Source organism: Triturus cristatus, chromosome 2_2 (genome assembly GCF_964204655.1).
Source record: "Triturus cristatus chromosome 2_2, aTriCri1.1, whole genome shotgun sequence".
Taxonomy (NCBI): domain Eukaryota; kingdom Metazoa; phylum Chordata; class Amphibia; order Caudata; family Salamandridae; genus Triturus; species Triturus cristatus.
Window position 1 is genome coordinate 490454118 of NC_140582.1, and position 23352 is coordinate 490477469.

The following is a 23352-nucleotide window of genomic DNA, read 5'->3' on the forward strand; positions in this document are numbered from 1 at the left end:
CAGGTTTATGGTGAGGTTATAGGCAGGAGTGTTACTTAAGTAAATTCTCTTAAGTATACTGCTTTTGTGTTCCATCTGTTTTCATGCGTTGTATTTTCCTTCAGTGGCGACAAGATGGATATTTATAAATATATATATGTATATTTTCATACTTCTGTATATGTTACTTCTCCCTTGCTTCCCAGTCCTTGATATTTACTTTGTAGATGCTTCCATATTGTTTCAGTTTTTTATTATTTCTTCTTAATTTGTTTTTCAGGATGAGTATAATTAGACATGTAGATAGCTTTTTATCAATAACGGGATTTTCCTCTGAAAGCTAATACGTTTCAAACCTACAAGGCAATGCTTGTAAGAAGTCTAACCAATGTCAGTCACTCATTCTTTTTCCCACCATGCCACCTCTGTTTGGCCCCAGCCATATGCAAATCATTCTAGGCTGCTATTCCAATAGGAACAGTCCTGCCCGAACTACCAGGCCAGGTCTTTCCTGAACCGGAACACAAGCAACTCAAGGCCGCTGTCACACAGATTGGGCGTTTCAATGGAGTGTAGCTTATTTCCAGGGGCACAGGGACCATTCAATCAGCTGGTGTCCTCTTGCTTTTCTTCCCCCTCCCTTCTATACGTGAAACAATTCGAGCACTGCCAACCTCCCTGATTTTCCTTAGCAGCCTCTTTTCCAAGAAATTAATTACGCTGGGTCCTGTCCAAAGACACAAACCTCCATCTGCCCTTTCCTTTTATAGAGGGCCATACATTCTGCTCTCTAACAGACAACAGGAGACATGTTGGGACCTGCTCTGTATAAGTCGCTTCTGAGCACCAGGTAGATACTTTATCTATCGCTAGTCAGTACAGACTCACAGGAACCCAGAGAGGATGGAAGGGGAAGGTATAGGGTCACCTACCTTTCACCCACCTCTCTCGGTTCACTGGGTAAAAGGCGAGGTAGACCGCAGTTCATAATTTGCCATTCCACCCTCTCCGTACCCTCCAGACCAGAGGGAGACAGCAGATCATCACGGACTGCATGTCTGATGCCTAAGGAGACTCACCAAGCTTTAGGGAACCGTAGAAGGATCTGCTACCTCCCGTGGTGTTGCTTCGGTGTAAATATTTTTTGTTTTTCACTGTCGTGCTGTAATACCTTGAGCAAACTCATTGCAGAGGTTAGTGGTGATGGAAGCTTCCAGTGCAAGCCACATACACCATAAGGTACCTAAGCCAAGGCCTGGAGCTCTAGCAATTGGCTAATTTATAAATTGTTTGAATGTACGCAAACAAAGTAAATCGAAATAATGTCATTTGTTAAAACATTGCAAACAGTTTGATCTTGCGCATCAAGTTGAGACACTGAACATTTTTTAAATTATAATTAGGGCTCCTATTTTCCGTTTTTACTGATTTTTACTGAAAAATCATGCCTGTATTTATTTTTGAAAGCGGAAAAAGACAGATAATTTGGCTAGTTTTGAGTGACTTAACATACTGAGATTATTAAATTTCAAGACAATAGCTGTACATATTGGCAGCATGGGAAGTTATAATGCTGAATGAGATTTGATTCAAATACTGCATTTCTCATGATGTATTTGTTCTATAATGCCAATGTGGGTTCATTATTTCTTTATTTTTGGCTGTGTAATGTGCTAAAACCTGACAGGCATCAAAGTGGGAATACAGATTATCCGCTAAATGAATGCAGAAACATACAAGTTATGACCTCCTTTATTCACAAAACACTAAATAAATACCAATAAGATGGCCAAAAAGTAAATATGGATAAATACAGACGAAAATATTCAAAAAATAAATACCATAAAACCGGTGGCCCTAATTATAATGTACCCTGAGCAATAATGAAGAGTTGGTAGTCAACCCTTTAAGAAGCGTAGAAATAAGCTGCAAGTGAAATGCCATTTCTTTATTAATTTATTTTGTTTAATGTGTGGCATGTGCACTACATATTAAATTTACTCCAATCATGTGTTGTAACCAATGTTCCCTCTAATTTTTTTCCTCTGTGTGCGACAGTGTAGGGTCTCTGTGCGCTGCAGCCATTGCTATGTGTGCCAGGAACCAGACCGTGCGTATGTGCAGCGCCAAATATCACTCCAAACTTTTGCTTAAAAATCTGAGAAGATGGTGCATTTCCACACATACAGTGCCACGTGAAGGGTCTTAAGGCAGATTAGCAATTTGGATACTCCTGCCATGACATGAATTGGTTACACAGGCAAGTACACTTCAGGTTTACAAAAGCACAAGACTCCCAACGGTGGTGCCATCATAAGAGTTTACTAAAGATTCTTAACTGGAGCACTGTTCATTGGGTGGGTAAATTTTGAGAGCCTACACAAGATTACATATACACAATAAGTTGTGGAATGGAATCTTTTTGCTGTAGCCTACAGCATTCATCTTCATTTAGCAATTTCAACTATTGCCAAATACTGCGGGATACATTGCTTAATTTCTAAAACAATAAGTGCCATTCTCTTTCCCCTCGCTTCTGCCAATGACTCGACTAGAGATCATTTAATGATAATTGTAGCCCCCTATAGTGTTGTCATATGCAATATTAGAACGCTGGGAACTTGAGAGCTTTATGGAGAAAATGGGAATGTCAGCTAGTGGTAAACTGTATTAAAAAAAAAAAAAAACCTGCACCTTGAAAGTTCTAACACTGTAATTCGCAGAACCGCAGAAGACACCCTTTTGAATTGCTAACGTGCCCTAAACCCAGGGAAACGATGTGGCTGGGTTGGCGGTAGAACATGAATTGGTGAAGTTGGCGGTCTGACGGCAGGCCGGGTGAGTGCCTCAAATCTTCACATCTTGCCTTTGTAAAGGTTGGGCATAGCCCGACGTCCTTCCCAGCCATGGATCGCATTATTACAACAAAAAAAAGAAAGTGACCCTAAATTGTGGTAGCTTTCTAACCTGCTGCAAGAGGCCATGTGGACCGTTTCTGGTCCCCTTGCTTAATTTTTGCTCTTGCCTTCAAATTAAACCTAGCATGGCGAAGCAAGGCTTTAGTTAGCAGCTTAGACCATAGTGGCAGGTTTTAAGACTATATCTTATCTGCTGTGAGCTTAGCCAGGTGGCGGTAAAGAATGCTGCTGTGATGTCCTCCTGTGCCATTGGGACAGATTGGCATAGTGTTATAAAAAGTTTTGTCTTGATATGTAATGAAAGAAAAAGTTGAAAATAGTGTTTGTGGGTGTCACAAAGTTGTTGCAGAAAATTCCTGATCTGGACAGGAGGGGAACGGACAGAGTTACGTTTGTGGAACAACTAACCGCTATAAATGGATGCTCCTTTCTTCATTTGAGGAAGGGCTGGAAGACTGAAATAAACACTGAAAGTTTCCGTTCCTATTCTGATGAATATTAGGATCGAAACTGTCCCGACAAGTATTGATTCCCTAGTGAACGAAATCCTCTGTACAAGAAACATAAACCGTATTTTGGATACTTCGATAGTGCAGAGATGCCTAAAGGTTTGTAGGGCCTGGAAAAGCTGCATATGTTGAAACCGGGTGGTAAGACGAGGTGTTGTTCATGTCAACGCTTTCTTGGATCGCCAGGCATTCAGGGTTCATCTCAAAGTGAAACTTTCCGTTATATACCGTAGCAAATGGATACCCAGTGGGGTGATTAGCGCGCTCTACAAATACTTATTGATAGTTTTTGCGGGAGGTCTTATTCGATGCGTGACCCCTGGTCGAATGCCATCGTCTTGTTAGGCTCGTAGATGTGAACTGGGGAAGAGTTCCTTTGCTTAGGGAGACTAAAGACATTGTCATACATATGGTCTGTGGTCCAACATTTAAAAATGTAAAGGTAGCTGGTTGCTACTCCTTTTGTTTCCACGCTTGCAACCTTGCCTGGTCGCTTCTTACGCACCAGCAATCAGTGTGACTCTTTCGGCAGATTGACAGTTCATAATCTGGACTAAATATTCTGATTGAAAACGGTCTTCCTGCAGAGTCTTGTGGAACCTGCAGTTTTGTGACGAGTCTTCCCAATTTTCCCTCTTGTAAAGCACTGCAGTAATCAAAATGAGTGCAAATAGCACTTTGCCTCTGAACATGTAAGTCGCTTTCGGATAGGAAGTGGAACATCTTGCAAAGATATTTTAGGATGAAACTTCCAGAAAATTCCGTCTTGGCTCGAGCATCAAAATCAAGGCAGTGAACACGAATACACTGTTTTGGCACAGTATGATGTGAAATCAGAGCGCGGGTGCGGCTTTGCTTCGAAAGAGTAAGTGCTCTGGTGATTCAGTCTGATCTGTAGTAAAACACGCTCTTCGCGCAGTCGGACTATGCATAGCCATCTTGAAACGGTAATAGTGCTCATTTAGTGCAGTGCAGAAAACTGTGAAAGTAACGCTAGATTGTCTTTGCTGTGAGTTTACCAACTGGTTCTCTTAATTTTTCAATAAGTAAAAATGTGTTTGTTGCTGGGAGCCAAAGCACGAAACAAAACTATGGCTACACTCTGTTTACCTGATTGAATTTAACTATCACACTGTAGTCCTCTGTCTGTTTCGGGAGCAGAGAGCAGGGAATCTGTGTGTGTCAGGAAAAGGCAGGCTGAATGTGATTGATTGCTGATTTCGATTATGCAGATTTTTTTTTTTTTTTTTTTTTTTTTTTGAAAACCTTTATTTCGAAATTCAGGACACAGCTATTCAGCCGACAGCCCGAAGGTTCGGCAGCATTGCAGGTTAGATACAGTAATGTGTCCCCGATACAGTACGATGAGTAATGCAAAGGTCCAATTTTAAGTAAACACAGAAAAAACACACAACAAACCCCAGCAAGGCAGAAACATTGAAATCCCATGGCGAAAGCCTCCAGGGGAGGCAGGACCCCACTCATCTACTAAGTATAAGACTGTGTGCGGAGGAAGAAGGGGAACAGCAGAGGCCCAGAACAGTTACCAAAACCAAACTGTGCTGGAAGGTAGGTCAGGGGGAAAGCTGTTCCTCGGGAGGTTCCAGATCCGGGGCAAGACATATTCCCCCCCTGTATTGGTTCCACCGCCCCCAGATGGCATGACACTTCCGGGGGCGACCTCTAGAGCAGTAGACCGTCTTCTCCCTAAACATGCTCCAATCCATGTTCTCCTTCCACGCAGTCAGTGTAGGGGGTCCCGAGGAGCCCCATAATCGCGCGATATCCCTTTTTGCTACCATGTTACCCAGAGTCACCCATTGGGTCTGCGCCTCATCGAGATCAGTGGGCCCCCAGACGTTCAGGAGGCAGCACCGCGCCTCTGGCTGTACCACAATGCCCGTCACCTCCCCCATAACTGCATGGACTCTCCTCCAGAACTCCACAATGACGCCACATTCCCAGATGATGTGCAGGAAAGTACCCACCATACCACATCCCCTCCTACACAGGCCGTCCTCCGAGAATCCCATGTGGACCAGCCTTGGCCCCGTAACATACACCCGGTGCAGTATTTTAAGCTGCACCAGCCTCAGACGCGACGGGATCGCAACCTCCTTAGGCGAAGAAACCGCTGACTGCCAGTCCTCATTATCCAACTCGAGGCCATCCCTGGTCCACTGTTCTCTCAGCCCCAATAGCAAGTCTGCCCGGACGTTTATCAACTTCTTATATATGAGCGAAATCGTGCTCTCGGGCATATGACCATCAAGGACTCGGTCCTCAAGGGGAGAGGACTCCGGCACCTTCTCACCCTCCACAAGGACTGATCGGAGGGCGTGACGCAGCTGGATATACCTAAAATACTCAGAAGGCCCTAGCTCAAACTCAGTCTGCAACTCCTCGAAGGACTTTACCCTCCCCTTATGCAGCACATCTCCTACCTTGGATATACCTATCAGGTCCCACTTATCAAAGCCCTTCGTGTGCCAGAGTCTTCCCAACCTTTCCGATTCAAACAATGGGGTAGCGAGGGTGAGCCTATCCTTCCAGCCCAGCGAGTCGGTCGCCATCTTCCATACGCGCACCGCCACACCTGTGGGCCCCGTGAGGGACGAGTCTAGGGACCGCGAATACAACGCCCTGTAGTAGTTGCCTCCGCGCAGCAGCCACCTATCCATGGCATACCCAGGGCTAAGGGCAGGGCCGTAAAACCCATGGTTGATCGCGCTCAGCTGCGTGGCCCAATAGTACCGTCGGATGTCTGGGAGCGCAATGCCCCCATCGTACCATGGGAGCATCAACTTTGAAATAGCTATTCGCGGCCGCCCATCCCACAGCAACGTCCTTTGGAGGCCTTCGACCTCCCGAAAGTATTTGGCCGGTACCCAGTCCAAGGTGTTCTGGAGGGCGTAGAGGAAGCGGGGAAGGGACATCATTTTGAACAGGGCCGCACGCCCAACAAGGGAGAGCGGCAGCCTCCGCCAACCTTCAACATCTCGCCTCAAGCGTGCCAAGGGGGGGAGCAGGTTCCTCTCATAGCGCACAACAGGATCCATGGATATAAAAATCCCCAAATACACAAAACCTTGCTGGGCAACCTGTATCGGACATGTTCTAGGGATCGGTGGGACCTCGCCACTAAGAACGTACAAGTACGATTTGCCCCAATTAATCACAAGCCCCGAGTTCCTACCGAACGATGCGAGTACGTCACAGACCACTATAAGTGACTTCTTCGGTGAGGCAAGATACAACAGGATATCGTCGGCATAAAGCGAAATACGATCCTCGTGATCAGGCGACCACCTAAGGCCCCGTATATCCGGGTGCCAACGTATCCACGCAGCCAACGGTTCAAGGGCGAGGGCGAACAACAGAGGCGACAGGGGGCAGCCCTGCCGAGTACCCCTACCAAGCTGAAACGGAGTAGATGCCCGACCATTCACCACAACATTCGCTAGTGGCCCCTCGTACAGCAACCGGACCCAACTCACAAACCCGCGACCGAAACCAAACTTGGCCAGCACGGCCCATAAGTATGCCCACTCCACCGTGTCAAAGGCCATCGTGGCATCAAGAGATGCCACAACAGCCGGTTCACGCAGCGTGCCCGCCCTGGCGATGACGCCATGAAGACGCCTAAGGTTCAATGCTGTGTTTCGCTGCGGTATAAAGCCAGATTGATCCGGGTGGACCAGATCGCCAAGTACCCTAATCAGACGGGTAGCCAGGAGTTTGGCCAGAATTTTCGGCTCAGCGTTGAGGAGTGAAATGGGCCGATAGGAGGCGCATCTATCTCGGGGTTTACCCTCTTTGTGTATGACCACGATCGACGCCAGCCGCTGATCCAACGGAAGGATCCCATCTCCCCGCGCCTCCAAAAACATGGCGCACAGGTGAGGGGCGACCCTATCCGGGAACAGTTTGTACAGATCGATCGGCAGTCCGTTCGGTCCAGAGGCCTTACCCGAATTCAACGCGCGAATCGCCCCCGCCACCTCATCGACCGTGATGTCGCCATCCAAATCTTCCCTATCTATGTCAGAGAGGCAGGGCAACTCGATATCACGGAGGAGATCAGTCGAGTCTTCGGGCGGCCTGTCCGACACAGAGGAATAAACCCTATGAAAATACTCCGCGAAACACTCCACAATCCCCTCAGGTTCCACAATCGCCTCTCCCCCCTCTCCAATCAACTCTGGCACCACCCTATTGACCCGTTGCTTCCTGTCCAGCCACGCCAGGAGTTTCCCTGCCTTATCTCCAACATCATACAGACGGCCCTGTTGTTCCCTGCTAAGGGTCTTGGCGGCTTCCGTCACCAGGTCCCTATACTCCGCCTGCTTCAAGCAAAGCTCATGCAATGAGGACTCTGTGACCTCCTCCTCCATATCCCCCTCAAGGGCCGCAATCTCCTCCTCCACTTGCCGCACTTCGCAATCCCTCCGATTCTTGGCAGTCACCACCAGGGAGAGGGCCTCCCCCCGAAGCACGGTCTTAAAAGCTTCCCACAGCGAGATCGCCGAGTCCACGGTTCCCAGATTGTCCTTAAAGTAATTATCTACCTTCTTTACCAGGGCGCTGCGCATCTTGGGGTCTCGGAAATACCATGGGTTAATGGGGGCCACCCTCCCTCCTCCCTCCCGACCGAGATCCAGCCGGATCCACACTGGCGAGTGATCAGAGATACCACGTGCCATGTGCCTCGCCTCGGATATCAACGAGGCATGTGCGGCCAGAGTGAGCAGGTAGTCAATCCTGGAGAGGCTACCATGCGCCCCGGAGTGAAACGTGTATTGACTCTGTGTGGGGTGCCGGAGCCTCCAGCAGTCTATCAGGCCAAATGTGTCCAGGAGGTCTGGAAGCCATTTCTGAGCCCCCCCTGTGTCCCTGGGCGGGTATCTATCCAGCAGTCCGGAGCCCACAGCGTTGAAATCCCCTCCCACTACCAGCATGCCCCCCGGGAGAGTCAGCAAAGCCCTGCCCAATTCAGCAAATATGGCGGCCTGCAGGGCCGGCGGGACATAAACCGAAACCAAAACCAAAGTCCTTCCTTCCCACCGCCCGCCACCGCCACAAACCTCCCCCTATCGTCAACAATGGTGGAGTCCACCTCAAAAGGCAGTGATGCTCTAACGAGGATGCCCACACCCCTGGACCCAGAAGAGAATCCCGAGTGTGCAATGAATTTATACCCCTTCCTATTTAGGGCATAGCACGTATTGCCTATGAGATGCGTCTCCTGCAGCAGTACAACGTCTGGCATTGAGCGTTTCAGAAATTGCAAAACAATCCCCCTCTTAATGCGATCCCCCAAACCATTAACATTCCAGCTTATAACACTTAGGCCTCTACCCCCCATCCTCAAACGGAAAGAGGCCCACCCCCCACTCGAGGCGCCACCATGGGGAACAACCCTGAGGATAATCATCATGCCTTGCAGAAATAAACCCCCCAACAACAAATTCAAACTCCCCATAACTCCCCCCACCCTGCACCCCTGCTGCAGCTTAAAAAGCCCCCCCAACTTGCAGTGTGCCTGTCGCCCTACAAAAACAAAAATCTACAAAAAGTACCCCAAGGGAGGAAAAGAGCACCCCTCGTCCTCCCGCAACCCTCCACAGTTACTGCACACTGTTCAAATCTTCAAATATGGTCAAATCAAGTCAGGCCGGCTTTGAGATATCAGCCCTGTCCATCCCGGCCACTGTCTCCATGCTCAGCTGTGTCGTCCCCGGTCCGTCGCCGGGGCAAAGCGTCCAGCCATTCGTCGGCCATAACAGGAGAGTCAAAAAAGAATGTCCGATCTTCATGCACCACCCGTAGTCTGGCGGGGAAAAGCATGGCATATTTTAGGTCCCGTTCCCGAAGTCTTCGCTTCACCCCCAGGAAGCTCTGTCTCTGTCTCTGCACCTGCTGGGTGAAGTCCGGATAAAAATTCACCGACGCATTCTGGAAGGGGACTGGGCCCGTCACCCTCGAAGCTTGCAGGATAGCGTCCCGATCTCGAAAATGAAAGAGCCGGGCGACAATCGGCCGCGGCGGGGCACCCGCCTTGGGCCGTCCGCCCGGCACTCTATGGGCCCTTTCCACCGCAAAAAACTTTCCAAGGCCCTTAGGCTTCAGATGATTGAGGACCAAATCTTCCACCAGCAGGTCCACCGAAGCCTCATCCGAGGACTCCGGGACCCCGATGACGCGCACGTTGTTGCGCCTGGACCGGCTCTCGAAGTCCTCCAGCCGGCGGGCGGCGAGGTCACTCTCGGCCCTCAGCTTCCGGACCTCGTTCTGCAGATCCGCAACCTCATCAGTGAGGCCCGTGGTCTTGTGGTCCAGGTCCTTAACGCGTTCGTTTGTCTTGCCCAGGTCCGAGCGGATCAAGTTGACATCCACCAGGATGGCATCCACCTTATGCGCCAGGGCCTCGAATTGCCTCCCCATCGAGGTCTGCATCCCATCAAGCGCGCCCATGACATCCTGCAGGGAGAGCTCCGGTGTCCCAGGCGAGTCCTCCTTCTGGGCATCCGGCGCCTGGCTCGATCCACTCGGCGATGTCTTCAGGAGGGCGTAGCGGTCCATACTGTTGACTTGGGAATACGTTCCCCGCCTGGTTGACTTAGTCTTCAGCCGATCACCTTCTGCCTTGCCCGACATAATGGACTCCAGGCAGTCCAATGCAGTGAAGACCGTCCCCTCTCAGAGAGAGGTATAAAGAGTGAGCAGGTCCGCCTTGTTCTGCCAAAGTAGCCCACCGAGCGTCCCCGGGGTTATAAAGCCACCCAGAGCACTACAGTGTCCGGGCAGACAAAGGAAACGAAACCGAAAGTGAAAGAGCGAGGGCCTCCGTCCGACAGTTCACACCTCACCAGGCCGTTGTTGATCAACTAGGAGTCGGGCATCCTGCCAACTCCAGCCCCTGGCATCTCCGGGAGTTAGGCCGCAATCTTACGCCAGTCATAAGTCCGGTTCCCGATGAGCGATCCGACCGCAGGCAGCATCAATCGCCTCCCTGGCAACTCAGCAACACGGTGCCATGCATACCATCAGGATTGGAGACAGGATAGTCGACGGAGGGCGCGAGGGTCTCGGGAGCTCTAAGCTCACGCGGCCATCTTGGTCAAGCGCTAGGCTCCTCCCCGATTATGCAGATTTTTAAAGCAGTGAATCACCCAGGATCTACTGAGAATGCTTTATTGCGAAGAATGCATCTGCCTGTGCATCTTTAGATTGTTATTTTGTGGTGTTATACAGCCATATGTTTTTGTTGGAGTTGATGATGCCGAACCTTTTCTTACTGTACATAAGAATGGTTTTTACTTTTTCTGTCCGTGTGAGCTGCAATCATTTGAAATAAATCTAAACAGACAGTGTTGCGTTTACGCAGGTGCTGGTCGGTAATGATGACCATTCATCTCTTCCTTACAGGAGAGCTGGAGGAAGGCAACACAAAGGATCACAAGTATCCCCGCAGTTGTGCACAATTAAAAAAAAAAAAGCAAAGTCTCTAATACGACGTGTGCTTTAACACACGCAGACACTCTGCATTATTTACTTACAGTGCACAGCTGCGGGACTAATTGGGACACCTTGAGTTAGTATTCATGTTAATCACAGCACCCCTGTGTGCTGCAATTAACACGAATACCAATTCAAAGGACCACAATCCGCCCCGCAGCTGTGCACTGTAAGAATCGTCGTCTCCCGCAATGAGGAAATGGCAGTTTTTCGCGCCGCTCGCATTTTAAATGCGGAGGCGCGAACAGTGTCGCGGGAGTGCGCGCTAAATATAGCACACTGCGCGCTTAGGGTGACTTCTGTGCGCGCGCAGCTTATTGGGAACAGTGGTTGTAACGCATCCCTATTGAATTCTAGGTAGTAGTGGGATAGCTGACAAATAGTGGTGAAGCTTTAATGGTAATAGGATGTTTTTTAGGGCCTTTGTGAAGATGGGGACTGTAGGAAGAGAGAGAGCGTGATTGCTCCAGAGGATGGAGGTTCTGGACCGGGAGCCTGCACATAGTAGTTGGATGATTCCAGTTTTATGTAGATGAGGGTTTTCGCCCATGTCATTGGTGTTTCTGTACCTATCTATGAACATGTTTGGAAAAATTGAAGTGATTTAGAGGTAGAAAAATAGTAGGGGTAAATGGGAGCGGAACAGAAGAGCTGGAATTGTATTGTAGGTCAAACCTGGAAATGTGTGCCTGCTGCGTTGTATATTTTGTATTACTATGTGAAGTGTGTTATCTTGTACATGTTGAAGTACTTTCAGTTTTGTTGCGTGAAATAAAATTTAGAAACATGATTTGTCTTCTTTTAAATAAGCAACATAACCAATTCGCACCTCTTGCTGTGCCATTTCCAATCTATTCCCCTGTATGTTGTTCACTTGATATACCTGTCGTGTCACTCCTTGCTTGTCTCTGTTCTAAAAATGTTGTACACTCATTTCATAATTAGCAATGTCCCCTTTTTTTCAGCGACGACTCGGAGATGCAGCAAAGAAGGCGATCAGTAAGCTTCAGATCCGAACCATCAGGAAGGGTGACAAGGTAACTTGCATGCTTTCGTTTTCATCTAAAATACTTTTCGATGTTCATAGTAGAAGCTTTTCCAAGGAATTGAGGAAAATGTTCTTGTAATGATTTTGAGACCAATGGAAAGAATCAATGTTAGTCACTAGAAGAGGACAATCCATACAATAGCACTTTCGTTTTCTTTTGAACTCTTCTTGATCATTTCTTTGATCAGACTATGTCACTATCGTAGTCAAGCACCTCAAAGTGGAAGTTCCGCACCCTGCTCTTCCCAGGTAATGAATGATGCCATGTGAATCATTGTGAAACTTGAAAAATAATGCTAGCTGAACCCACGCATCCTCTTCACCATCTCAAGCTTAGTGGAAGTTGCTTCCTGACAGACAAAGCCAAAACCAGTTAATTTAAATAATAAAATAAGACAGCCGTTGATAATTTAAAAACCTTCTAGCCTTGAAACACGGTTGAGATCCATTTCCTTTGCCCTTTCACATAGTTTTTTTTGGGATTGCAAAATTTCACTGATGGCATCTGGTATTTCATTCATCCTCCCTTTTTCCACCTCCTTTGAAGACTCCTTACCTTTAAGCCGCATCTCCTGGTGGTTCACTTTCCAGTGGTTCAACATATCCTTATTGTTAATGGCATGGCTGTTGCCTAGCTCACCTCCTTCTTTGAAACCACATTCAGGCCAATGCCCTCAGGGAATTGGTACAATGTGTCATCTTAGCAAATCCAGACCAATCTTCATGGAGTTTCAAAAATGTTACACAAAACTGTTGCCGGCCACAAGAAAATCATTGGCTTTTTTAACTGTCCATACATTGATTCTCAAAATCGTTTCCATCAATGTGAGTCAAGACAAGGCCTGCTGCGGCACAGACACCTTTGCAGTGTGGATGAGGGCGAGCCCGTCCTTCCGGTGCCTCTTGATCTCTCAGGAGTCTTCGAAATGGTTGTCCATGGGGCTGTTTCATCCATCTTTTCTGCTCATATGTATCTGTATAATGATCAGCTGTATGGAATTGTTTATTGTTATGCGGTGTTTCGTTGCACTGTGGGGGCTTTTTTCAGTGTTTATTTCACTTTTGTGTTTCTCTCCTTTGTTTTGAGTATTTTATTATGAAATTGAATTATGCTTTCTTTTTAATCAGTTTCTTGCGGGATTCTACGTAAAGTATATGATTGATTGAATGGATAGAGTCCTGCACTAGAGTGGTTCCCCTCACATTTAATAACACAATATTCACATGAAAACCCATTCCAATTGTGATTCATGTGATGAGTTGTTCTCCCTTGCGTCCTCGTGTTTATTTTATCCATGGGAGGCTCTGGGCTATTTTTTGCCAGAGCACTTCCACCTACCAGAATGTTGACAAAATGTATCCCTCTCTGCAAGTATTAACACGTCCATCATCAAAAGAGATTCTTGGTCCAAGTTCATAACTTTATCTGTGGTGTAGAAGGAATATGAGTAAGCGCCAGTTACTCACTCTAGTACCATCTATGCTTCTTGTCCATCTGGCCTTGCTGCTGTCATCTTCTGGGCTTTCAGCAGACTGTATTCATGATGGTTGAGCTAACCAAGCATGAAAGTACTGTGAGCACCTGACCAGCAATCTAAAAGAAGGGAATCTTAATTGTTGCTGCATGTCATCAGAATAGAAGACAATCACATTTTCTTCCGAAATATGTTTTTAAAAGCAAGCCTTGGTATAAAACAGCTCTATGAACAAAGAGGCTTGAATGAGCTGTCCATCTTAGTCATCTATGTTCTTTTTTGTCTTTCTTAACTCTAGGAAACAGAGTCCGATTTTGACAACTGTGCTGTTTGTATAGAAGGCTACAAACCAAACGATGTTGTGCGGATCTTGCCCTGCCGGTAAGTGGACAGCGTGCCCTCAGCACAGTGGAACCATTTTCATGCCTCACCCAAAGCTGTGGCTATTTTATGCAGCCTTGTTTCTTTTTATGCTTTTCTTAAGTGATGTAGTGGGAAGATAAAACCTGGTGTATAAGATTAAAAAAAAGTCCACAGTAACAAAAAGACGTCAGCACCAGCCAGTGCTCTGGCAAAAAATAGCCCAAAAAGCGGCAATTTAAACACAACTCTTCTTGTACTTTTTGTCTTTAATACGGAAATTGGAAAAAAAACATAATTCATACGATAATTGCATTGCGGAAATGAGAAGAACCAGGACAGATCTGTATATTTTACTCTATTTAATAAAGCAGGCATATGCCATTAGGAAAATGCCTGCTGCCCTCCCTGGAGACTGCATTTTCTTGGGTCAGCAGTCCATGGCATGGGATGCTGATCATGCCTCTCGCGATACTGATCATTCCGCCATACACTGCTTTCATTCTGACCTACAAATTTTCATTAGTTATTCCGCAGATGCCGTACTCAGTCCTGCCATCACTTGCCTCGGGGAAGCAAGGACTCTCAAGAGCACTTTAGATACATAAATCCAAATTTGATGGCCGTGGGTGATCTCATATGTTGGAAGATGTCCAAGCAGCTGTTTCTGGTTCCATGCCTTGTTAGTCCGCAGGGTGCAGCTCGGGACCTGTCCGCCCAATAAGACATCCATTGGGGTCTGCGGTGGCTAGAGGTTGGTGCACAGTGTAGTTGGACAAAGTCAAACCGTGACCTCATTGATTTTATCCTTTTCTGTGTATTTTTTTTCGAAATCTTTTCTCGTTCTCCTCATCAAAACTCGATGATCATTTTATTTTTCTTCATGAAGTCCTTTTTACATTTTAAGACTTCTTTTCATTTAGCAAATTTGAAGGAGTTGGTTCAGATCATTGACTGTTCTCTTAACATATAAATATGGCACCAAAAAAATGGGTGATATATTAGAACAGGATTAATTGAAGTCTTTCTCGTGATGAATAGGTCTTGCTATTCTTTTCAGTGAAAGAGACAACTACAGGTGGTCAGATTATATATTTGTATTTATTATTTGAAAAATCGTCCCTTATTTTCACAGCCAAAACAATTATTAAATATAATTTTCGCGTGCGCTCATTATGTATATTAGAGGTTTCTGTTGATTGCAATCATATTGCCAGTTGACAATTATTTGTGAAGACCAAGCCCCTGGATACATTTAAGTATAGAGAGAAGAAATAAAGGTATGTGACAGCAAATGGTGAGCCAGAGAAAGAGAAGGCGAAACATGACCATTAGCAGACAAATGGAAAGGTAGGTAGATCGAGAAGATTTAAATAGACTAACATGGGGCTAGGAGTAAGCACTTAGGAAGAAGTTGCAATAACCACCCACAAAAGGATTGGAGTGGTATGAGAGTTTTGACTCCTTCCTCAAAAAAAGGTAATGAAAGGTCAAATGAGATGGTTGTTACAATGCTGGAGCTAGCTTTAAGAAGTATCCGAGAAATGGGACTGGCGGAATTACAAAAAAAGTCTGTAGTTTATAGCTTATAGAATATGGACAAAAGTAAAAAGAGGAGTCTGTTGGAAACAGAATAGGCAGGCAAGATGGTGAACGTGTAGCATCGCTGTAGGGCCGGCTCTGCCCAAGCTCTGCGCAGATCGTAGTACGAGGAGCGGGGAGGTCTTTCTTTCCAGCAGGAAGTGCCATGTGGGGGAACCCTGGATTGCTCTCTGGCTAAAGGATCACTTGCCAGATGTGCTTAGCAGTGGAGCTTTGAGTGACCTGCCCAACCTTTAAGGATCTTCATCTGAAGAGCACTGGTGCCTGCAAGTGCACATTTCTTAACACTGGGCTGGGCACATGATGGAACCACTATCAAGCCAGGTCCCCCGGCCTCATCAGAGCTCTCTGGTTCAACAGTTTATTGGAAAGGGGAGGACCGTGGCCCCCTTTACAAAAGCAAAAAGTATACTGCTTGGATGAACTTGGGCTGGGCTTGGGTACTTCTAGCCCGGGGGGGAAGGGATGTTCCTTCCTTCTCTGCTGATTTGAAATATGATTAGATATGATGATCTGAGATTGGATATATTATGTTAGGCTCTTGCTATTGTATGCTCTAGAGGTTCTCAATCTGTCTGAACACTATTGCAACTGTGGGGACTTTTTCGGTTATATTTTATTATTGTTTATTTGGTTGTAGGGGGCTATATATCTTCTTCCTTTTTCGCTCATTTGCTTCTAGGAATCTATGGTATAGGAATTGGAGCTGGTGGGGGAGTACAGGGTTGCACTCAGGAGCCATCACTCTGGCCATGGGTGGCCTGATTGCCTCACACAGTCAGGTGAAGAGGGCAGGTGGGTGGGGATGGGTGAGGGAGGGGTACAGGAGAGAGGGTTTGGGACTGGGGGTAAGGGGAGGGAGGAGGTACAGGGTAATGAGGATCTGGTCACGGTGATGATAGGGAGGAAATAGAAGTATACCAGTAGAGAAGTTGAATTGATGCATAATAATTGTGTAAAGTTTATTCTAAATGCATGTGTTATCTGGGGCTACGAAACATGACTGAGGGTACAATGGGGGTGCTCTTCAGCAGGGTGATTACTGGGGGTCTATTATTATGTCTAAAATATATATAGCCACTATAAACATCTGTGTTCTGAATGGTGGGGGCAAAAGGTGAAGGGAAGAAGAGGATCTGAAAGTTCTGAAGGCAGATATTTACAGCCTCCAGGAAACCTATATAGACAGAGCTAAAATAAATCTGCTGGAAACCCTAGGTCCAACTTTGATAACAAGTACTACTCGAGATATGAAGACTCGAGGGGTTACTATTCTCGCACAAAGCAAGTCCTTCGATTTCAGCCACAACTCTGCAGATAAACACGGTAGATGGGTAATAACCGAATGTTCTTATAAAGCAGGGTCATTTGCCCTATGTTCACTGTTATGTTATGTTATTTATTTGTTAAAGCGCAAACAGCTGCCCCAGCAACGGAGCGTCCCGGCGCTGACCTAATCAGTACCTGAGGGGAGGGGGGACCAACAAAGGAATTAGATGACAGAGAAGAGATGGGTTTTGAGTTCCTTTCGGAAAGCGATCAGATTGGTTTGGGTACGGATGTGCAGAGGTAGGGAGTTCCAAAGCTTAGCCCCTAAGACTTTGAAGGAACGTCCACCCTGTCTGCAGAGCTTAGTTCGGGGGACCATCACGAGGTGTTGTCCCAGTGAGCGCAAGTTGCGCTGGGGCGTGTATGGTACCAGAAGCGGGCGCAGGAGTTCAGGACAATCAGAGTTGAGAATTTTAAATGCCATGGTCAGGGTTTTAAAGTGGATCCGAGATTCAATTGGCAGCCAGTGCAAATTACGGATGGTGGCTCTGGCAGAGCACCTACGTGGGAGACCAACCACTGCTCTGGCGGCCGAGTTCTGGATACGTTGCAGTCTTGCTAGTTCAGCTTTGTTTGCCCCCAAGAGTAAGACATTGGCATAATCCAGCCGGGCAAGAATCATAGATTGTATAATGAGTTGGCGGGTTTTGGAGTCGAAGAATCCAAGTATGGGGTTGAGGCTCCTCATGAGACCCACACACGTAGCTGCCACTTTCTTCGTGTGGGACTGAAAGCTAAGTGAGGGGTCGAGCCAGACACCAAGGTTTTTGACGACATCTTTTGGCACGGGGGTGGGGCCAAGCACAGAGGGCCACCAATGATGGTTCCAAAGGGTGGGGTTTTTTCCCAGGAGGAGGACCTCCGTTTTCCCGGCATTTAGCTGCAAGCAGTTGAGTGTCATCCACCTAGCAACTGCTGCGAGGCCATCTCTGAATTTGGTTGCCGAAGGTGATGGACCTTCTGAGAGTGTGATGACCAGCTGTGTGTCGTCAGCGTACGACACCAGCGTAAGGTCCCACTCTTTTGCCACCACTGCGAGAGGCTGAACGTATAGGTTAAATAGGGATGGGCTAAGCGCCGACCCCTGGGGGACCCCTTGCCCGATGGAGTGGGGTTGAGAGATGTAGGGTGGGGCTGAAACTTGAAAGGACCTGTCTTTTAAGAAGGACTGGAACCATTCAAGGGCTAATTCGCCAATCCCAATGGCCTCAAGTCGTTTCAGCAAGATGTTGTGTGAGACCGTGTCAAAGGCCGCGCTGAGATCCAACAGGATCAGCGCGGCACTTTGACCGGCGTCTAGGATACCTCGAAGGTGCTCCGTAGTGGTCAGCAGAGCCGACTCAGTGCTGTGACCTGGCCTGAAGCCGTTTTGGGAAGGGTCCAGGACATGGTTTTGCTGCATGTGATGGGATAGTATTTTGTTGACATGAGCTTCAGCCAGTTTTGACGTCCAGGGGAGCAGTGAAATAGGCCGGAAATTTTCTGGTTTATTGGGGTCCAATGTGGGTTTTTTGATGATGGGTGAAACCCAAGCAGATTTCCAACAGGTGGGGACCACCGCTGAGGAAAAGGAGAGATTGAGTAGTTTGGCAAGCGGGGGGAGGAAGAAGTCAAGTGATTCCAAGAATTTGGACGGTCGCTGGGGTCTGCTGGGGAACCAGACTTGACCTGTCTACATAGTTTAGAAAGGTCGTCGAGGGATATGTCGGGTATTCTTAGCAGTTTTGATGTCTCTGCCGTCGGATGGGGGGTGTTAGTGGGCGTAGCATCGTCTTGTGGAAAGGACGCGTAGATCTTCCTCACCTTTTCAGTAAAAAAGGTGGCAAGGTCCTCGCATTGTTTCAGGGAGGTGATGCAAGAGCCTAGATTGGGGATTTTCTGGAGATTTTGGACTAAGTTGAAGATGGTTTTGGTGGGATTGGAGCTGCGTTTGATTTCCTTTGCGTAGAAGGAGGCTCGAGTAGTGCGAATCGCCTTGTGGTAGGTGCGAAGTTTAGATAGGTAAAGGGTTTTGTTAGAGTCTAAGTAGTCTTTCCTCCACTCGCGTTCGGCTTTTTTGCACTCTTTCCGTAATGTTTTGAGTGAGTCATTGTACCATGGGTTAGAGGGGGAACTGCGGGTTTTAGTCCATTTGGGCGGAATTAAGGCGTCAAGCCCTGTGACTATCCATTTGTGGAAAGCGGCGTATACTGTATTAATATCCCTATTCTCATCGGGGAGGTGGAATTCTCCTAGGTGGTTGATGAGGTCTCCGGAGACGAGTTTGTGCCATGGTCGTTTGTGGCTAGAGGTGGCCGCAACTTTGGGGGGCGGTTTTTTTTGCCATAATGGTTAATTTAACAAGAAAATGATCAGTCCAGCCCATGGGTTCAGGGGGATCAGCCGTGACTTCCGATAAATTAGAGAAAACGGGATCCAGTATGTGCCCAGCAATGTGGGTGGGGGAATGAACCAAGGAGTTTAACTGCAAGGCCGTGATGTCGGCTAGCAGGTTTTTGATAATGGGGTCAGTGGTGGAGTCGAAGTGGAGATTGAGATCACCCAAGATGGTGAAGTTGGGGGAAGAGACTGCCAAGGTGTGAGCAAGTTCCAAGAGTTCCTCAATGAATCTGGCGGAGGGGCCAGGAGGCCGATAGATGTAAAGGCCAGAGAGAGTGAATTGCGGGCAAGTGGCAATCTTGAAGCGTGCGCATTCGCAGCCCCAGATTTCTTCTTTGATGAAGGAGCAGTTGTATGTGGTTCGGTATACAACGGCTGTTCCACCGCCCCTAGAGTCTCTGTTAACCAGTTTCATGGAGAAACCGTTAGGCAGCGTGAGATTTAAAATGCTGGTTTGGTCGTTGTGGAGCCAGGTTTCACATATGAACAGAATATCTGGGTTTTCGTCCGTAATGAGAGTGTTGACTTCTGCATGGTGCTTTACGAGAGATCTGACATTCAATTGCAGAACCCGGAGGAAAGGCAGCTTAGGTATTGCTGCTGTACCACTTACCAGGCTGGGCTGGGGCGCAGCAAAATTGCAGGACTCACAATGAAGTGCAGTTTGTCCGAGGCGACCTTCGAGCTTGTTGCATCTAGTTTTGTCCTTTAGTGAAAGGAGATGGTCTCTGTCATAGCTGAAACGAAGTGGGGGATTTTGTGCAGGGGGACTGGCGAGAGGCGATGTCTTGGCGATGATGGGCGCAGACGGGCTTGCCTTAGGCGCGCCTTCGGCGCGCAAACGGCGCTCCCGCTGCGCTTCCTGTACGTGCACATTTATCCCTGAAAAGAGTGGGTGTGGCCTCACCGGGGGCGTGGTCAGCGCGCACGCCTGCCCAGATGGCGGCCGCTTTGTTTGTAGAATTGCGTGGAAGTAACAGCGCGACTACAGCTATATCGCCAGCTGTGCGCTCAAGGTCAGGTGACTGGTAGGATGCCAGCCGTGTTTAAAAACACAGTACGTGACACCACACCACACAAATAATCGGTCGTTTTTAAAAGCTTCTAGAGTAGTACCGCCAGCCCCGGCTTCCGCCTCAGGACTGGGAAAGGGAAGCTGGGAAACTGTATGGCCCATACTTGGATGATCCAAGCTTCTTGTGTGTTTTTTAGCTGTGGAGCTTGTGGTCTGGCCTGCTCTCTATATACTATGTGGGTTTATCCAAATCACTGCATCTATCAGTTGAGGGTTTGGATAGAGGTGCGTTGGATGTAAAGTCCAACTATTATGGTAATTATATCATGGCTCTGGGGATATTACAGGCCTTGTTAATTCTAGTTTCAAAATAGGATGCCTGGGCGCGAAGGATTTATGGCTTTTGTTTGGATTGCCCTTCATCCTTCTTCCTCTCCCTTGCAGTTTTTCTTTAGAGTTCTGGGGAGGGGAATGCCACAGGGCAGACACATTTTTAGGGTTTTCAGTTATTATCTGCTTAGGGATATCTTGATCTAAGGTCTGAGTCAGCTAGTCCAGGATCTTATTGTAGACCTCTTGCAGATTAAGGCCATGGCAGGGTAGAGATTGATTCAGAGAACATCTCCAGCTCTCCCCATTTAACTGAGAGCATTGTCAGTCTACAATAATTTTTCTAGTAGAGGGTGCAAACAATTTATGTATCCTTAATGTCATAGGAATCGAAAAATCATCTTTATAAAGGAGAGGCACTGGATCTAAGACTTCCAAAAGGGGATCATTAGTAAAGATAGGGTTCAATGAGTGATCCCCTGAATGAGTGGGGCCCTGGACCCTCTGCTGAGGGTCCAGTGAAGATTTGAATCGCCCATATTAGTAAAATGAGTAACTTTTATGGCCATACTTGCAAGAACATCAAGCGCAGCCTGAATAAATTGACCAGCTGGACCTGGGGAATAATAAACTAAGGCTCCAGTGAATGTGGAAGTATGGGAAAAAGAGATAGAATAATAGCAAGCCCTCCGCCTTTTCTACCAACTCTGTCCCTACGTACGATACAATAATCAGGGTAAGGGCCTGGACTATGTCCGGTCCGGGTTCCTCATAAAATCATGTTTCTGTAAGGAAAACGACATCCGTTTTTTAATCCTCAAGGAGGGAATGGGTGTCTAACTCCTGACCTGGAAGGGACCTGCAGTTGAGAAGAAACATATTCCCTCCAGCTTTATGTACAGGGGGTTTCCTAAGTGCAGGATCAAAATGAAGACTATAGGAACCGTACTTACAGGTGCTGTTTGACTTCGAGACATTCATGAGTGGATGCAGTTGGCGCAAATCGTCCCTCTAACTTTAAACAGAAAGTCCCTGGGATATATTCCCCGGTGAGAGGTTTGAGAGGCAGGGTCCTTGGCCCCTGGTTCTGGCCAAGGGGGCACGGACCGTAGCAGATGGGCTTGCATTTGCAGGGCCCGAAGGGTCAACTCAGTTTCCCTCCCTTCCCAGGACCCAGAGCGACCCCTGCCCAGCTTTTTACGAAGCGATGCATGCCATCTTTGGGCAGCCCGACTCTGACGGCGTGCCTTTCGGCCCCGCGGAATTGGCTGGGGGCCCTGGGCCTTCGATGCCGACAGCTGCGTCCCTGGCGCAGCATAGTCCCCTTGGATCCAGGCCTAGATCCGGATCGGCGCTGGTCGACCTGGTTACACCTCCCCCGGCGTCGATTCCCCCGGCTCTACTTCCGCAGCTGGCCTCCACCTCGATGTAGACACAGAGCCGCACCGACGTCGGATCCTGCGCCGACGGGTACTTTTGTGCCCCTGTTCCACCCTGGCTCTTTTAGACCAGATTGGCAGCCAGAGGAAGGTGAGGACGTCTGGGAGGGGTCTGGAGACCCTTTAACTGACCAGTTGGGCTATGAACCGGAATGGAGAGAGGAACTGGGGTAAGCCAGCGGTCTGGATATCTCGCCAGACCTTGGTACGTTGTCTCCTCCTACCAAGGCTACGGAGGAGGGAGCCTCTTACGCTGTAGTGTTGCGTAGGACAGCTGAGGCTCTCCACCTCGAGCTACCTACGTGGCAGTCAGGACTAACCACCTGACAGAGGTGCTTCAACCGGCAGCAAACTCTTCGGAGCCCCTGTTACCGTTTAATGAAGCCCTCACCGACATCTTTTTGGGCCCCGGGTCCAGGCCCAACACAGGGGTTCCTGTGGATAGGATGATTGCCCGATACCACCACCCAGCCCGGGTGACTCCACTTTCCTCTCCCAACACCCCACCACTGAGAGCTTGGTGGTCCAAGCCTCCACCTGCATTCCCTAATGCACCACCTGATAGGGAATCCAAAAAGCCGGACCACCTTGGGAAGAAGATGTTTTCTTCCTCCAGCTTGGGCCTGCAGTTGGTAAACACTGCATGTCTGTTGGGCCGTTACACCCACTCCGTGTCGGATACTTGGCGCAAGTGCTGCCTAAGTGCCCGGAGGAGGCTTGGGCCATACTCTCCAGTGGAGAAGTGTGGCTCAGGGGTTAGAGGCAGCAGACCCGGAAGCTGAGATCGGTCCTGGACCAGGGTTCAATTCCCCGCCTCGGCGGGTCTTGGGCTAAAAATTCCACGGACTCGATAATTCTCGCCCCGGTGCCTCCTCGACTCACGGGTTCACACTCTGCGACTCTGGGCAATAGCTTGCTTAATCTCCACAATGGCCCCTCGCGGCGGGATGCCTGACTTTCACCTTGTGGATACCGTGCTATCTCACAGGGGAATACCAGGACGGGTTCCCTAAGCAAGCGCCGGGAAACCCACAGCGGGTAGCTGTGCGCTATATAAGCTCAACTACATTTACATTTACATTTACAGTGCTGTTGCCGAAGGGAGAGACGCAGCAAAGTTTACCATCCGCTGTGGGCTGGATACCGCCGATTCAATAGGCAGGACATTTTCCAAGTTGGTTGCCCTTTGACGATACGCCTGGTTGAGGTCAACTGGTTTTTCAGGGGATATCCAATCCACTCTTATGGACATGCCCTTTGATGGCCGACGCATTTTCGGCGATGAGGCAAACAACGTGCTGGAGCACTACAGCCAGGTCCTTGGGCCTCTCCACCACCCGCCCTGCGCAGTCTTCTTTTCGCCCCTTTCGTGGCTACGGAAGGGGTGCCCCGCCATGTCCCGCACAGGCCATCGCAAGCTGTTCAGCGCCTGTGCGGCAGGGGACGTGAGA

The 23352-nt window shown here is 48.3% G+C and overlaps 1 protein-coding gene across 1 annotated transcript in view; it reads left to right on the plus strand.

The window, feature by feature from the left end:
• The window catches only part of RNF150 (ring finger protein 150), a 379113-nt gene that overhangs the window by 265325 nt on the left and 90436 nt on the right, over positions 1-23352 (plus strand). The window contains exons 3-4 of the mRNA XM_085641599.1: positions 11890-11961; positions 13746-13828. Coding sequence (XP_085497725.1) covers positions 11890-11961; positions 13746-13828 — 155 coding nt within the window. The remainder of the gene's footprint in view (positions 1-11889; positions 11962-13745; positions 13829-23352) is intronic.